The sequence below is a fragment of the Miniopterus natalensis genome, chromosome 13 (assembly GCF_054644295.1).
Source record: "Miniopterus natalensis isolate mMinNat1 chromosome 13, mMinNat1.hap1, whole genome shotgun sequence".
In the NCBI taxonomy this organism is placed as follows: domain Eukaryota; kingdom Metazoa; phylum Chordata; class Mammalia; order Chiroptera; family Miniopteridae; genus Miniopterus; species Miniopterus natalensis.
Window position 1 is genome coordinate 33,206,295 of NC_142093.1, and position 16,855 is coordinate 33,223,149.

The window sequence follows — 16,855 nt, forward strand, 5'->3', positions numbered from 1 at the left end:
GCCGGTTTTTTGTCCGGCTGTGTATTTTTGTATTTTATTCATTTTGAAAGGGAATCGGAAGAGAGAGATTTGGGCTTTGTGCCTGGTTTCCTTTGCTTGAAGTGTTGGGGTTGTCTCCTGTTGATGGATACTGAATGGTAGTTATTGATTTAAATACACCCACGTTAAATGCTAAAGAATCTTAGAAGTTTTGGACCAGTGATTGGCTGCCAAACCTGGACTGCTTCACAACGCCCTCGTTTTATACTAGTTTTTTCTACGTAACATAGCCACTGGCTCTCAGGGAGTCTAAGCATTTTAATAACGATCATTCAGTTCAGCCCAGTCATAAACGCTTTACATGTTTTAGCTCTTTTAATCCTCACAACAATCCTATGAAATAACTCTTCCTTTGTTCTGCCCTCTCTTACCTCATTCTAAATCTGCTAATTTTACCTTCTTTATATCAAGAATCTCATTTTCTCCGAAGTAAGTGCCACTGCCTTAGACCCACATCATCGTCTATTTTATTACTGTGATAGTCTAGCTTTGAGCTCTCCCGGCTCCTCCAGTGCGTTTTCCATACGGCTACCACAGACGAATCTTTTAAAAACTCAAATCTGACGTTATTACTCTCCTGCTTAAGACTTTCAGTAACTCGACCTGACTGGTGTGGCTCAGTTGGTTGGAGTGTCCCCTGCACTGCAAGGTTGCAGGCTTAGAAATCCAATTTATGTGCTATCTTCAGTCAAAGAGGACAGAAAGGTGTCAGGAAGGCCAGTGATGGGGGAGAGGACCAGGGAATGCAAGGTAAACATGAGTTAGGTTTGTTATGCAAATTTAAATTAGTGCCTTTTCCATTGATAAGGTTTTAAAGTTGTCTCCTGGGATTAACTTTGTTCTTGGTAGGCAGACCAGGTGGGACACCTTGGAAAATTTATGTCCTACTTTTGGGCAAATAAAAGGGCATGAAGCTTTTCTTGAATCTGCTTTTTCTCACTCACCTTCAGCTCAAAAATAATCCTACATCAGAGCGGCATATTTTAGGGTGGCATATTTGTTACCTTTCATTTACATATTATTTTCCCTTACCAGAATGTAAGATTTTTAGGGCAGACTGCCTTATGTGGTTCCATATCCCCTGGAGCCTAACAGAATGACTCTAAGCTCTCAATTTATACATCTGTTGAGCAGCTGGTTAAGTGGAGAATGAATGGTAATTGTTAGATGGGCCAGATACAGTCCGGGGTACAGAGACTTACCTGGGCAGAAAGCCCTAGATGCCTAGCAAGGGGCAAAACTGGGAAAACAAGAGCCTTGTCCCCAGGGTAACCTAGCCTCCCCTAGCATATCTCTAGTCATGCGCTTTAGACCCCCTGAACATTTCCTCCCTAAAAATGACATGTAGGCTTCAGTCGTATTTCAGCTCCAAGCCCAGAAAAGGACCAAAACCAGACAAGTGGTGCCAGGTCTGCCTCAGGACCAGCTACATTGACTATTGACCCCCTGCCCTGCCACGGACCAATTAGAGGAGACCAGGACCCTGAAAGCACACCTGGAAAACTGATGAATATTCTATTGAGTCACTCCAGAGACCTCAAGATTGCCACTTGCAAAAAAGCGATAAATAGCTCTGGACAGAGGACCCAGTGCGCACTCCCCATTAGGGGAGCAGAAAACCTGCGCTGTCTCCTTACCCCTTCTCCCCTCCGAGGGGACCCCAGGAGACTTGCAACCAGGGGAGCAATGGGCAGGGGTAGCTGGTCCCAGGCTTACCCCGTGAACCTGTCTCCAAGCCCCCCTTCTCTCTCTCTGACTTCTCAGTGAGCCAACACAGCCCAGCCTAGGTTCTCCTGTTACTTCTTCTATGCTCTTCCTTGTTTCACTGTCCCAAGTATATTTTTGCTGCCATCATGGACCCAAAACCCTTTGACTCAGTGCTGTGCAGCCCTTTGCTTTGGATACCCCCATCCTTCATCCCCTTTTCCTTAAGTAACTTCAATTTTTCTTTTTTCACTGTCTGAGATGGCTATTTAGCCTGCCCATGCACCACTGACCTTAACCTTTCAATAACTGGAGTAGAATTGGGCAGGGAGCAGGATGAGTTCATTGCAAAACTTTGGGGCCCCTGTGTTCGCACATTATTTCAGTCCACATTTAAAAATCTAACGTTTTCATAAGGAAAACCTTATGAAAAAAATACGTATTGCTGGCCTGGGACCAAACAGCCTGTGAGCCAATAAAAAGGTAATTGAATAGGAGAAGCTACCAGCTGTTCAATGGAACGTTTGGCAACAATGAAAGGGAAACCTGTTTACCAGGAGGGCTGCTATCAGGTGCTTGTAGTTTCTCTTTGCGCCAAGGCTTCAAGGTGTTTTTTTTCTTTGCTGTTGCCTCACCCTAAACAATTCTTTCAATAGGCCTGTGCTCAGATTTGTTGTCTGTGAAAGAGGTTTTGAGATTTAATAAAGCTTTGTGCTCAGATCCTCTTGTTTCAAAGGCATTTTTAGCTGTGGCCAAACTTGAACAGTTACATTGGCAAACAGCCCCTGGCGGCACAGGATGATTTTCTTTTATTGATCACTTTTGTGTTTTGGAACTTGCTGTAGTTTCAGACAAGCAGTGATATGTCCATGTATTACATGCATTGGAATAGGAGTTAAATGATGATAGTGATGTACAGGATTGCCCTCCTGCTTGTAAAGTCTATTTCCTGTGAAGACTAATTAGAACTGGGAGTTCTTAGGGCAAGTGGAAAACTAGGTGGTTTATGAAAAATAGGTAAATTAACCCTTAGATGTTGTAAGCTACATGTGGTATATATTTTCTTTCTTTCTTTTTTTTTTTTTTTTTAGGACACAAAGTTTTCTTTAACTATCTTTTGGGGGGAAGGGACACAACACTTCTACCCAATTAAGAGAAACATCTTTATCAGCACAGAGGGTTTTTTTGTTTGTTTGTTTGTTTTTAAACACTTATCATGCCATGAATTCATAGGAAATGGGTTCCAGCAGCTCAGGTTCCTTTCCACTGGCTCTCACAAAGTGTGCTTCTCTGGGTGGAGCAGGCTGATGTTTCAGTTGAGCCCTTGACTCTTCAGGTACCTTTCTCTTTGGCTTCCTTTTTTTTCTGATCATTTTCCTCCACACATTATTGGGAAGGCCATCTCGGCTCTTAGAGTGCTTAATATGCTCAATACGTATATTCATTCTCTTGGCAAGAATCTTGTCCTTAACTTGTTTGTTCACAACAATGCCCACCGCATGCTGGGTGACACTGTAGACTCTTCCAGTTTTGCCATGGTAACATTTGTGGGGCATTCCTTTTTGGACAGTGCCCATTTCCTTGATGTCTACAACATCACCTTTCTTGTAGATGCGCATGTATGTGGCCAAAGGAACAACTCCATGTTTTCTAAAAGGCCTAGAGAACACGTAGCGGGTGTCTCTCCTCTTTCCCTTTGTGTTGGTCATTTTGGCAGATTACCGGAAGATGGCGGTCCCAGCTGAGAGGAAGCTATATTTGCATTTTGAGGGGAAAGTATCTTAGGCTTCTATCAGATTCTGAAAGCATCTAATATTATCATAATGTTTAAGAAACACTATGTATGGTGCATAGTTTTTCTCAGTCATGTAGAACACATGTTCTTTTAAAGAGGTTCTTTTCATTAAAAGTTTGATTTTAGGATAACTACTTTTATGTCTCATTACATAACTTTATTACAATAGTATTACATGTACACTGTAGACGGTTAGAAAAATCAGATAACCAGCTCGGCCAGTGTTGCTCAGTTGGCTAAGTGTTGTGCTATGCACCAAGAGGTCACTGGTTCTGTTCCCTGTTAGCGCACACGCCCAGCTTGGGGCTGGATCCCCAGTAGGGGGCGTGCAGGAGGCAGCCAATCGATGTTTCTCCCTCATAGATGTTTCTATCTCTTTCTCTCTCTCCCTTCCTCTCTCTCTCAAATCAATAAAAACATATTTAAAAAAAGAAAGGAAAGAAAAAACAGACAGAAGAAAATATAAACCATCCTCAGTTACTTAGAGATGTATTCTATAACCACGTTGGTGAATAACCTTCCAAACTTTTTCTTTTTTTTTGTTAATTCTCACCTGAGGATATTTTTTCCATTGATTTTTAGAGAGAGTGGAAGGGAGGAAGGGACAGAAGGAGGAGAAGGAGGAGGAGGAGGCGTGAGAGAGAAAGAGGAACATCAATGTGATATGGAGAGACATATTGATTGGTTGCCTCTCACACAAGCCTGGGCCGGAGCAGGGATGGAGCCTGCAACCAAGGTACGTACCCTTGACAGGGAATCAAACCTGCAACCCTTTGGTGCATGGGTGGACGCTCTAACCCCTGAGCCACACCATCCAGGGCCTTTTTATACTTTTTCTATGCAGGTTAATAGATTAAACTATATGCACCCAAGGAAAATATTGAACTATAGGTGACAAACATTAATATTCCAAATATATAAAGAGCTCTTAGAGATTACTGAAGTGACAGAAACTCCCATAGAAAATTGTCAGGAAAATAGGAAGAAATTCAAGCAGTCAATAAATACATAAAATAGTCACTCTCAAAATTTAAGAAAAACAAATTAAAACAAGATGTTTCTCATGTATCAGATGGCAAAAATTATAAAGAATAATACTAGTCAGTGTTAGTAAGTTTTCTTGGAAATAAATAAATACAGCCTTTCTGTTGGATAATTTGGAAATCATGTGCTTAATAGTGCTGTTTCTTTCCATTCACAACCCTTTAATTTTTCCATTACGTTGCCCATTCTTTGAAACTCCTGTAGGCACACTAAACACAGTGTATAGTTTATCTTAGGCTTGCTTCTATTGGAGTCGTAAAAGCATCTCTGAATTTGCCCTTTAGAAAATTAATTCTTTTAGGGAAAGAAGTATCATATCTTTTCTATTATAAAGAATGCCTCTTGACTTCAGGCAAACACTGTATAAACATTAACTAAAGCAGTCTAGATCAGTGATTCTCAACAGTGAAACAAGGTGGCACTCATAATGAATGGGGAGGAATGGCTCTGGCTGGATAGGGGCCAGGGATCCTGCCATGCAGGGGATATCCATGTAGGTGAAAAATCTACCTGTTTGTTATTATCTGAGCCTGAAATCTAACTCCATCATAAATATAAATACGGTGTATTTTTAGCATGGCTTTAAAAGACACAGAACATTCCTGGTTTGCAATTACTGGGTAAAGTGAAGGAAGAATGTTTTTTGTTCTGAACTTTACCAACCATTGTTCACATTTCAGAACAACAAGTTACCAGTGGCAACCTCTCTTTCTTCTTTCTCTCTCTCTCTGTAGTCACCAATACAGCACACCTATACTTATATCTGTGGAAGTCACAGGTGGTTCAAGATAAAGATGCAGGTATCGGACTACTTCATATATCTCCTAGTTACCTAGTGTAGTTGTGCCCAAACACACATTGAAATACATATATTATAAATTACTTTCCTTTTATTTTTATCCTAAATTACAATTAGGTCATTACATTTATTTTTAAATTGAGATATAATTCACATAACTGTAAAATTCACACCTTAAAGTGTACGATTCAGTGGATTTTATTATATTCACAAAGTTGTGTAATCAAAACCACTACATAAAATTCTAGAACATTTTCATCAGCCCCCTCCCGCAAAGAAATCTGGTACGCATTAACTCCATTCTCCCTTTCTCCAGCCTCTGGCAACCATTCATCTACTTTCTGTCTGTCTGTATTTGCCTATTCTAGACATTTCATATAAATGAGATCATATAATAGCTGTCCTTTCGTGTCCATGTTTTAAAGGTTCTTCCATGTTATAGCATGTATCAGTACCACATTCCTTTTTATGGGTGAATAATATATTGAATTTTTGAAATTATATGGGTAGGCAGTTATATTATCTACGCATGTCATTTCAGGACAGTAAAGGTATTGACAAAGTATCTGTTATGGAAAGAAGCATTGGATCAGAGCCGCTGATCTAGCTGGGAACACTAGTAACATGTATATAAAAAGGCAACTAACGCTCCACGCAAACACAGTAAGTTATCAGGGGATAGTTAAATTTTCTTGGACAAAAGGTGGACAGGTAAGAATTAGGCAGAGATTAGATCTGAGCGATAGACCGTATTCCGTTAGAGGATTGGCCAGGTCTGGAATGAGACGCAGCAACCCAAAAATTAAACTGCCACTTTAGTAGGATGCTACCCCATCTCAAGCGTTCTTTCCTTTGAATGGGCCCTGGAGTGATGAAGGAAATCAGTGCAAGCAAAGTGACCCTTCTGGAACTGAACAGATAGCTCAGAGGTGGCCACCTAAGAGGCTGGGTTTTGCAGAGCAGAGCTGGCAGCCGCCAGCGGGAGCCCCTGCTGGAATCCGGCTGCCACGCTCCGCCCGCCGCGCCCTCGCGGCCCCGTCTCGTCCCGCCGGGGCCGCCGCGGCGCCTGCGCGCCGCACTGAGGGGCGGGGCCTCTGTGACCATGGCGGGCGAGCTCGAGAGCTGCAAGGCCCTGAGCGGGCTGCTGAGCGGCCTGGCCCAGAAAGCCTTCCACGGTCACCCGGGCATTACCGAGGAGCTGCTGCGGAGCCAGCTCTACCCGGAGGTGCCCCCCGAGGAGTTCCGGCCCTTTCTGGCGAAGATGAGGGGCATTCTTAAGGTACCGCCCCTCCCCGCAGCCTCCGCCTCAGAGCCCAGCCCCTCACCCGCCCCCTCACTCGTCTCCCGGAGAAGCTGAGAAGGCTTTCCTCCTCAGACCTCTTCTCCGTGGGCTCCACGCGACGCCCCTTCAGAATCGGGGCGCTCGCTCCGCCGTCTCTTCTCCCTTTCTTAAGGGTGACCCCTTGCTACTCAAGCTCCCAGCCCCTCCAAGCAGTGCCGACCCGCCCCCGCGGGAGGGGACGCCGGGTTTTTTCTTTAGATGCTTCTCTTTTGCGTAGGTAGCAATTTCGAGTTGCCTCGGCGGATCTGTGGGCTTCACGCTTTTAAAAATGAAGAACTAACAAGTCGTCAGAATTCCCTGTGTCGTGGAAGTAGGGAGCATTAAAGCGAGCCGGGATGTGGGGTGTATTGGCCGGGTCGAACCCCTATCCAGGAGTCCGCTATGGTTAGGAGAGCATATTGACCAGCTTGAGGTCAAAGGGCAAGCCTGCCTGTCCTGCAGAAATGTAACGAGAGTTAAATATATACTTAATAATTTTATAGTAGCCACATTAAAATAGTAAAAAAAAGATGAAGTTAATTTTAATATTTTATTTAACCCGGGATCTTCAAAGTATTATCTCTTTACATGTAATCAATGTACAGTATAAATAAGATATTACAAGCACCTGTCTATTTGGACTAGCCACATGTCAAATGCTTATTTATCACGAGCGGTAAGGGCCACCGTGTTGGGCGACACTGGCTTAGACTGAGAGCTAGTCATAGGAATGAGTCTAGTGCCAGAGTGTAGAGAGAAGGCTGTGAAAATGATTTCCGATTTTTGTGGGCCTCCTGTGTGTTAGAAATGTACTAGACGTTTTACATTTAATTTGTTTCTTGCAAAAACCATGTATGGTGGACATCCATTTTAAAGATTAGGAAATAGGCCCAGGGAGTCGCAAGCAGTTAGCCTAAAATCACACTCTGATTAGAGCCAATGTTAAAATTTCATCTGCTAATACTTTTGCACTTGTTATTTGTTTCAAAACTGCTTAGCCCTTGCCCGGTGGCTCTGTTGGAGTGTCCTGCCTACACCAGAAGGTGGCCGTTTGATGCCTGGTCAGGGCACATACCTAGGTTGCGGGTTCCATTCACGGGGTTGTGGAGCATAGGGGAGGCAACCTATGGATTTTTTTTCTCTTCAATATTTCTCCCTCCCCCTCCTCCCCGCCCCTCCCCCTCCCTTCTAAAAACATATTAAATATATCTCCTATTTTAGATGTCTAGAAATGCATGCATCAGTTTATGGATTGGCACAGCTACCAGTGATCCTTTTATCCCCCAGGTTTATATTGTCTTTATTCAAACATCTTAGCTTTCTGAATCTCTTTAGGGCCCTTGGAGTTGCTCTTCCATAAGCCTGCGATGCTCTTCCCCTAGATATTATATGCGTTATTTGCTTCATTCATTCTCTACTTAAAAATGATTTCCTGTTAGATCTCCCTGACCTAGCCAAAGAGCCTCACCTTTCCTTCCCCACCCTTTTTACTTTGCTTTCCTTTCCTTCATACTTAGCACTACTTGAAATTATATTATGTACTTATTAGCTTGTTTATTTGTTGACTTCCCTTTGGAATGTATGCGTTAAGAGGGCAGGACTTTATTATTATTATTATTTTCTTTATTCCTAACACCTAATACTGTTTCTGGCACGTAGTGGGCACTTAGTAAAAATCTGTAAAATAATTAAGTAAATGGATTGTGCTTAAGTGTGGAGATTGCTATTAAAGTAATAAGCAAGAGAGAAACCTACACTAATTTTATATGGGCAGAACTGGAAGGTATAATACTCTAAACCAGGGGTCAGCAAACTATGGCCCATGAAATGAATCTGGTCTGCTGCTCATTTTTATAAATACAGTTTTATTGGAACATGGCCATACACTTATTCATTTACATCTTGTCTATAGTTGCTTCCACCACTATAATAACAGAGTTGAGTGGTTGTGACAGAGACCCTGTAGCCTTCAAATCCTAAAATATTTACTTTACAGAAAAATATTTGCTGACTCCTGTCTCAAACTCAAAATCTGTTCTTAAACTAGTGGTGTTTAATATTTGGAAACAATATAATATACACATTATGTTTAGAAGTTGGCTACTTGGTAAAAACCTTAAAGGTGGAAATGGGGCCTGGCCAATGTGGCTCAGTGGTTAAGTGTCCACCCATGAACCTGGAGGTAACCGTTGGATTACAGGTCAGGGCACATGCCCAGGTTTCCGTCTTTACCCCCAGCAGGGGGCGTGCAGGAGGCAGCTAATCAATGACTCTTCATTGATGTTTCTCTCTCTCTCTCCCCCTCTTCCTCCCTCTTTCTGAAATCATTAAAAACATTGTTTTAAAAAGCAGTATTTGAATTTGGAATTTTTTCCACATCCAGAGGATATAAAATTTATGTGTTAGTTAATGTAGTATAAAATAATATAAAATTTAATATGAACCTGAGAATCAAATGAAAACTGGTTTAAACTTATATAAGAAAATAACTTATCAGTAACATAATATTAAGATTTATAATAATAAAAGACTATAAAATATTTGTATTTTAAACACCCGATTCTGTCTCTCCTCCTGAAGCCATAAAAATCTGTAATTAAAAAAAAAAAAAAATTAGATTGACCAGAAAGGAAAGACCTGTGGTAATATAGTTTTTGTATATCTTGTAATTGGGTTATGTCACCTGAAGGATGCTGGATTTAATTTTTTTGCATTCAACTACCCTGTATGCTTTCCCTTATTAATTTTTTATTTTTTAAAATATATATCTTTATTGATTTCAGAGAGAGGAAGGGAGAGGGAGAGAGAGAAACATCATCAGTGATGAGAGAATTGTCATTGATTGGCTGCCTCCTGCACGCCCCCGACTAGGTATGGAACCCAAAACCTGGGCATGTGCCCTGACTGGGAATCAAACTGCGGTCTCCTGGATCCTAGGTTGATACTCAGCTGCTGAGCCATGCCTGGCCAGGCTTTATTAATTTTTATTATAAGCTTTATTTAACTTCATTAAAGAAAGCATAGAAATTTGAGACATGTAAAAACACATAACACTGTCAGCTGACATAACCATTTAATATTTTTGTGCATTTACGTATCTTACAAATATTCTTAATAAATGCCATGCACTGTGCTGGGGATACAGCAGTAAATATCACAGCTATGTTCCCTGCCCTTGTGGATCATATAGTTACTGGAGAATATAGACATTAAACCAAGGTTACAGGTATTTTGAAAAGGCAGCCACAGAGTGCTTTGTGCCTACTTAAGTAAATTATAGGCAGTTTAGAGTATTTCCTATCTGACTACAACATGAGCAAAGAAAGAGAAAAGGGGTTGGGGGAAGACCTGCTTATTAGGTATAAGGAACTAAAAGGAAAACAGAAATAGCGCAGAACTAATTTTCCTTTCTCTAGTTGTATATCCCTGATCCAAGGTGGGGGTTTCTTATGAATATGGTTGATTGAAGTCATGATAATGTCTTTCCTGGATGAAGATTTGGCAACACTGGGACCTCGTTTTAAGCTTCTTGATCTTTGGGGCCAAACTGGCTGTTAAAGTATCACCTGAAGAGGCCCAGATGTGCATTGTGGTAGTTCCATAATCTCAGTGCGACTCAGCTTACTTACTCTGACTCTTCTGAGATCTTGAAGCATGTTCGCAAGTAGTTCTGCAAAAAAGAGGTAATTTTTTTCTTTTTAAGTCTTAATTGTAGTCTCACATTTAATTGCTAATTTGGCTGAAAATATATTTCTAGATTGTAAAATAATTGACTCACAGATTTGAAGGCATTGTTTCATTTAATGTGACTTTTTCCTTTCTTTGGAAATTTTTAGAATTTCCTCTTTATCCTTTATTTCCTTAAATATTCTTGATGCGTGTGTTGTTGTTTTTTTGTTTCATTTCAGGCCACTGTGGGCCTTTCAGTCTGCAGACACATGACTTTTAGTTCTGGGAAATGTATTACTATTTAGATTATTTTCTTACCTCTTTTTTCTCTATTCTCTTTCTAGTGCTCTGATATTTCAAATGTTAGACTTTCTAGACTGTATCCTCAGATTTTATTTTTTCTATTTTCCATTTCTTTGTTTTTTTCTTTTACTTTTTTAAAAAATACATTTTTATTGATTTCAGAGAGAGGAAGGGAGAGGGAGAGAGAGATAGAAACATCAATGATGAGTCATTGATTGGCTGCCCCTGCATGACCCCTACTGGGGATTCAGCCCTCAACCCCCCCCCCCCCCCCCCCCCCCCCCCCCCGCATGTGCCCTGACCAGGAATCTAACTTAGGCATCCTGGATCCTAGGTCCATGCTCAAGCGCTGAGCCACACCGGCCACACTGAACCACACCAGCTGGGCTTTTTCTTTTACTTTTTGATAGATTTACTCAACATTCTCTTCTAGCCTTTTAATTGAATTTTTCTCTTGATTATGTTAGTAATTTCCAAGAGTATTCTTTTGACACATAGCCAATGTAGGGGAAGAACAAAAGGTATTTCCTTGATCCTCCTTAGGACTTTTGGCCAGGTTAGAAAATTAAACTGGCGAAGACAGATTAACAGGAGAAAACATAAAATTTGTTTAAGCTTTATGTGACACAGGAGCCTTCCTAAAAAAATGAAGACCTATTTTATGCTACGTTTGATGAAGAGTAGACAGTTACAGAGGAATAGGGTAGGTTAAAAAGTATGAGGTAGTTGTAGTAAAGTAGGGGAAAATTATCAAGGCCTGTTTGTAGGGTTCTTCTTGGTGACCCCTTTGTCTTTGTCCATAAGGATGCTCCTTTCCTCTGGGTGTAGGAAGGACACCTCTCTCATGAAGGTTTTATGACCTGTTTCAGGGGGAAGGGTTGTTGGAGAGGGCAGAATGACCTTCCTGCTCTGCCTTTTTTCAAAGTCCTTAAGCTTAAAATACTCAGTATGCCAAAGTGCCGTATTTTGGGGTGGTATTTCCTGAACCCCATCACTAACAGTCTCCTCTCTTTTGTAAAACACAATGGGGAGCATACAATGCATAATATCCTACACTTGGCTTTTAAAATTTTATTCACTTTGACCTTGATTTTATTTATTTATTTAAAAAAAATATTGATTTTAGAGAGGAAGGGAGAAGGAGAGAGAGAGAGAAACATCAGTGATGAGGAGTGGTCATTGATTGGCTGCTTCCTGCAGGTCCCCAACTGGGGATCAAGCCCGCAACCCTGGCATGTGCCCTGACCCGGAATCGAACCACAATCTCCTGGATCCTAGGTCGATGCTCAACTGCTGAGCCACGCCTGGCCAGGCTTGACCCTGATTTTATATCCTGTTCTTCAGTATTAGGAATTTAGTACATTTGTACTAAGCACTGGTGCAGCCTTTTTTTAAGAGGCTTTTGATGAACGTATTGCTAAGGTGCTTTTGATGATGTAAGTATTGAAGAGGTTAAATTCTATGGAGGGATACCCCACTTAATCTTTTAAATATTCCAGTAGCTTAATGTTTTGCATTGGTATGTATTTATTATTGTAAAAGCAGAATTCGATTCTAGTTTCCAAATAACCTTGAAAATACTTCTGGAAAGTATTTACAGTAAACAGCAGAGGCTTAAAAGTGCATTTTGTATCATTTACAAAATGAGTTGACTGCCCATTAATGATGATTTTTTAAAAATTGTCAATGAATGGTATTAAAAAATGGTATTTTCAGCTTCTGTTTTGGGATTTGTTTTACAGAGTGTATCCAGTATGTTATTTTTGTGAAAAGGCCAGTTGTGAAAAAGCCAGAATGCTCTTTTTATTTTTAATTTTAATTTTTTCATCTTTATTGTTAAGAATATTACAGATGTACCCCCATTCTACTCCCTCATTGCAGAATGCTTTTTAATGTTGAACTTTCTTGTTTTTGTAGTAGAGCTTTTGCATTTATTATATAATGTAGAAATATTTTACATATGTAAGATACTTTTAAATCTATTATTGGTTTCTTACGAATGAAGAATGGTGTGTCCAGCAGTATCTTTTCAATTCTGAGACAATTTAAGAATGAACTTCACCCTTATACATTTTGGACAGCAAATATTAAGTAATAAGAAGTTAACCTTGATTATAAAGAATGAATACAAAATATCTGGTCTTAAAATGTTTAGATTAGGAGACATGAACAGAAGAAACTGAAAACAATTGACTTATTCTGTTATACTTTCAGGATTCGTTTGTCTTCTGTCTAGCATTTTCTTAACTATAAGCAGTAATTCTGTTTTTCTACTTTAGGTGGCAGTAGAATATTGGCTTGCAATACACTGATAAAATGCTGGAATGTTCTTTCTTTTGAATGTTCTAGTTCAGGAAACATAGTTGGCTATTCAATGATAAGAATTTCTTATCCAAAAGAAGTTTAAATATTTGGTTTGATAATTTGAATTTAGAAATACCATTTCTGCCTCTATAAACAGATCCCTTTCCTATAGTTCTCTAGTTTTTGTGTAACTAAATTTTGCTAATTTCATTGATCATTTTTGAGAATTTAGATAACTCATGAAATGCACTTCAATTTCTCTGAAGGATGATGTCACTTTTTTTTTTTCCCCCAGAGAGGAAGGAAGAGGGAGAGATAGAAACATCAGTGGTGAGAGAGAGTCACTGATCGACTGCCTCCTGCACCCCCCTACTGGGGATCAAGCCCACAACCCAGGTATGTGCCCTGACTGGGAATCAAACTGTGACCTCCTGGTTTATAGGTCGATGCTCAACCACTGAATCACATCAGGTGGGCTATTTTTTTAAATTTTAAAAAGTTAAAATTTTTTATTGAATTTATTGGGGTGACATTGATTAAATTATATAGGTTTCAAGAGTACAGTTCTATAGTACATTACTGAGGTACCTCGGTTGTCGAATGTAATCCGTTCCGGAAGACCGTTCGAGGTCAGAAACGTTAGAAAACCAGGGGATCAGCCACCAACAGCTAGGCCTCAGGATCTTGCACTGAGCAGAAGCCATGTGGCATGTTCGACTTCTGAGGCATTTTTGAAAACTGAAGCATTTACTTCCGGGTTTACAGCATTCGTAAACCGAAATGTTCGTCAATGGAGACATTAGAAAACCAAGGTACTGCTGTATCTGTACATTGTATTGTGTGCTTACCACCGCAGTACATAGCAATATTCTATGTACTGGGTGTTACCAGCATCCAGACCAAGAAACCAAACACTACCAGCACCCCAGAGCCCCCTTTATTACTCCACATTTGTTTATTTTGATCAAATTCAAGTTTCATTTAGGCAGAATGAATAGGCTCTAGAGATCTTGGGGGAGGTCCCGGGGGAGATCTCATTATAATATTCAGCAGTATTCCAGGTGCTTCCTTTCAGGGTTGTGGTCTCCACTGATTGATTGGTCGGTGCCAGGGTGGGGGGCGCTCATTATCCAATGTCACTTGTCCTGAGGTCAGCTGTGGGTGGTTTTGTTGCTCTTCTGGGCCTGGAGCTGAAATGCAACTGAGGCCTAGATGTTATCACTGGGAGAAAAGGCCAGGGGGTCCAAACCACATGACCAGTGATAAGCTAGGGGAGGAAAGACCACCCTGGAGGCAAGGTCCCACCCTACAATTGTCTGTTACTAGGCACCTGGGGCTTTCCACCCTGATGACCTTCTCTGCCTGGCCCATCATCCTTGCTCTGCGCATGTGCTCTGCTCTAACTGCTTATCATATCCTCCCCTCAAGGATCTTGGCTCTGAATTCTTTCAGAAAATGGGGCACAGGGTCTCTTCTGTAACTACTTCCTGCTGAAAGGGGGTGATGTTTTTCTTCAGAACCAAGAGATCCTTGCTGTCTGTTAGAGGGACGATGAGGCCTGGGCACTGAAGGAGGTGGTGATGGTGTCTAGAGGTGGTACTCCCTAAGTTCGAGTAGGGCTTGTAACCTGGTGGAGACAAACTTACAAATCTTAGTATTATTGGGGCAAAAGTTAGAACAGTAAGAATTACGACAAATGGTGTGGTAGAAGAAAAAAGTGTTTTAGTTCTCATTAATTTCAAGTCAAAGGATGGGAGAAAAATGAAACATTAGCTTGGAGGGTTGTAGCCAAATATTTAAGAAAATTAGATAAATTCAGGATTCAATTCCATTCATAGGTGAAAAATAACTTTGAAGACAATTAATTGAATTAGTATAATATTCACATTTGTGTTCTACAGTCTATTGAAACACATTTTCTCTCTAAAATCGCCCTCATTTTTATTAAAGAGCCAAATTAAAACCAATTTACTTACTGTATTAAGTCTAGTTTCAATTTGGTCTGAGCCACCAGAATCTTCTAGCTAATGAGTTTTGACATTTTTCAGATTCGAATAGTCAAAACCTGTGGAATGCTATTATTCTGAGGTCTACTAAATCCAAATTGTTTTTTTGCACAGAGAGAGCAAGCAGTAAACAGAACAGGAACTGAATGTGTATTTAAACTTTGGTGCTGATAACCAGAGTGTTCTGTAATAGAGGACTGGATAAAGAAGATGTACATGTACACAATGGAATACTACTCAGCCATAAGAAAGAATGAAATACTGCCATTTGCAACAACATGGACAAACCTTGAGAATATTATGCAAAGTGAAATAAGTCAGAAAAAGCTAAGAACCATATATGGGATGTAAAACTGAAACTTGTGGACACAAATAAGTGTGGTGGCTGCCAGAGGGAAGCGGGTGGCAGGTAAAGGGGGTTCTAATATATGGTGACAGGAGAAGGAGAAGATTTGACTTTGAGTGGTGGGGCACATAGTGCAATATTACAGATTTTGTAACATAGAAACCCACATCTGAAACCTGTATCTTCATATTCACCAATGTCACTCCAATAAATTACAACAAAACAAAACAAACTGTGGTGCTGGCTTGTTCCTGTCTTTTAACTTTCTAAAGAGGTAGGTAACAATGTCAGCTCCTGGAAAACAACTGTCTTCTGCTCCCTTTAAAAAATGTCTGAACATTTTCTTTTAATCATGTATGTCTCCTGATATGAAAACATTCATTCAATCTTCTTACTAAGATCATTGAAACACATTACAGTTACTTTAAAAAAAAAGTAAATGGACTTAATTTTCTAGAGTAGTTTTAGGTTCACAGCAAAACTGAACAGAAAAGTACAGAGTTCTCATACACTCCCTGTTCCCACATATGCACAGCCTCCCCCATTCTCAACATCCTGGTCCAGAGATACATTTGTTATAATAGATGAACCTACATTGACACATCTTTATCTCTCAGAGACCTTAGTTTACATTAGAGCTCACTCTTTGTTTTGTACGTACTGTGGGTTTTGAAAAATGTGCAATGACATTGTAGTATAATACAGAATGGGTTCACTGTCTTAAAAGTACCCTGTGTTTCATCTGTTTATCTCTCCCTCCCCCTTCTCCCTTGGCAACCACTGATCTTTTTATTGACTTTGTTTGTTTTTTCCAAAACGTTGTATAATTGGAATCATAGAGTATGTAGTCTTTTCAGATTAGCTTCTTTTACTTAGTAATATGCATTTAAGTTTCCTCCGTGTCTTCATGGCTTGATAACTCATTTCTTTTTAGTACAGAATAATATTCATTGTCTGGATGTACAACAGTTTATCCATTCACCAACTGAAGGACTTTTTGGTTGTTTCCAAGTTTTGGCAAATAATGAAACTACTATAAAACATTCACGTGCAGGTTTTTGTGTGGACATAAGTTTTCACCTTATTTGGGTAAATACCAAGGAGTGAAATTGCTGGATTGTATAGTAAGAGTATGTTTAGTTTGTGAGAAACCACTAAACTCTTCCAAAGAGGTGGTACTATTTTGCATTTCCACCAGCAGTGAGTGGAAGTACATATTACTACACATCCTTGCCAGCATTTGGTGTGTCGGTGTTCTGAGTTTTGTCCATTCTAATAGGTAGGTCCATTGCTGTTACTTTTTGATTTGATGATTTATTCCTGAAAGTCTTAGGGATTGCTTAGTTGTGTAAAAGTGTTATTATCTTTCAGAACATAGATAATATATTTACCCAGGACAGACTCTAATCGCAATTGCTAGCCTTGCTTTGTGTCCAAATGTTTATATTTCCTTTTTAAAAAAATGTGTTTTTATTGAATTTAGAGAGAAAGGAAGGGAGAGGGATAGAAACATCGATGAGAGAGA

General features: G+C 40.1%; 1 protein-coding gene and 1 pseudogene across 1 annotated transcript in view; one reads left to right on the forward strand and one right to left on the reverse strand.

The window, feature by feature from the left end:
• Positions 1-2,957: 2,957 nt before the first annotated feature.
• Positions 2,958-3,452, reverse strand: LOC107537910 (large ribosomal subunit protein eL21 pseudogene; annotated as a pseudogene).
• Positions 3,453-6,483: 3,031 nt separating this feature from the next.
• Positions 6,484-16,855, forward strand: part of COMMD1 (copper metabolism domain containing 1) — a 67,240-nt gene continuing 56,868 nt past the window's right edge. The window contains exon 1 of the mRNA XM_016214039.2: positions 6,484-6,660. Coding sequence (XP_016069525.2) covers positions 6,484-6,660 — 177 coding nt within the window. The remainder of the gene's footprint in view (positions 6,661-16,855) is intronic.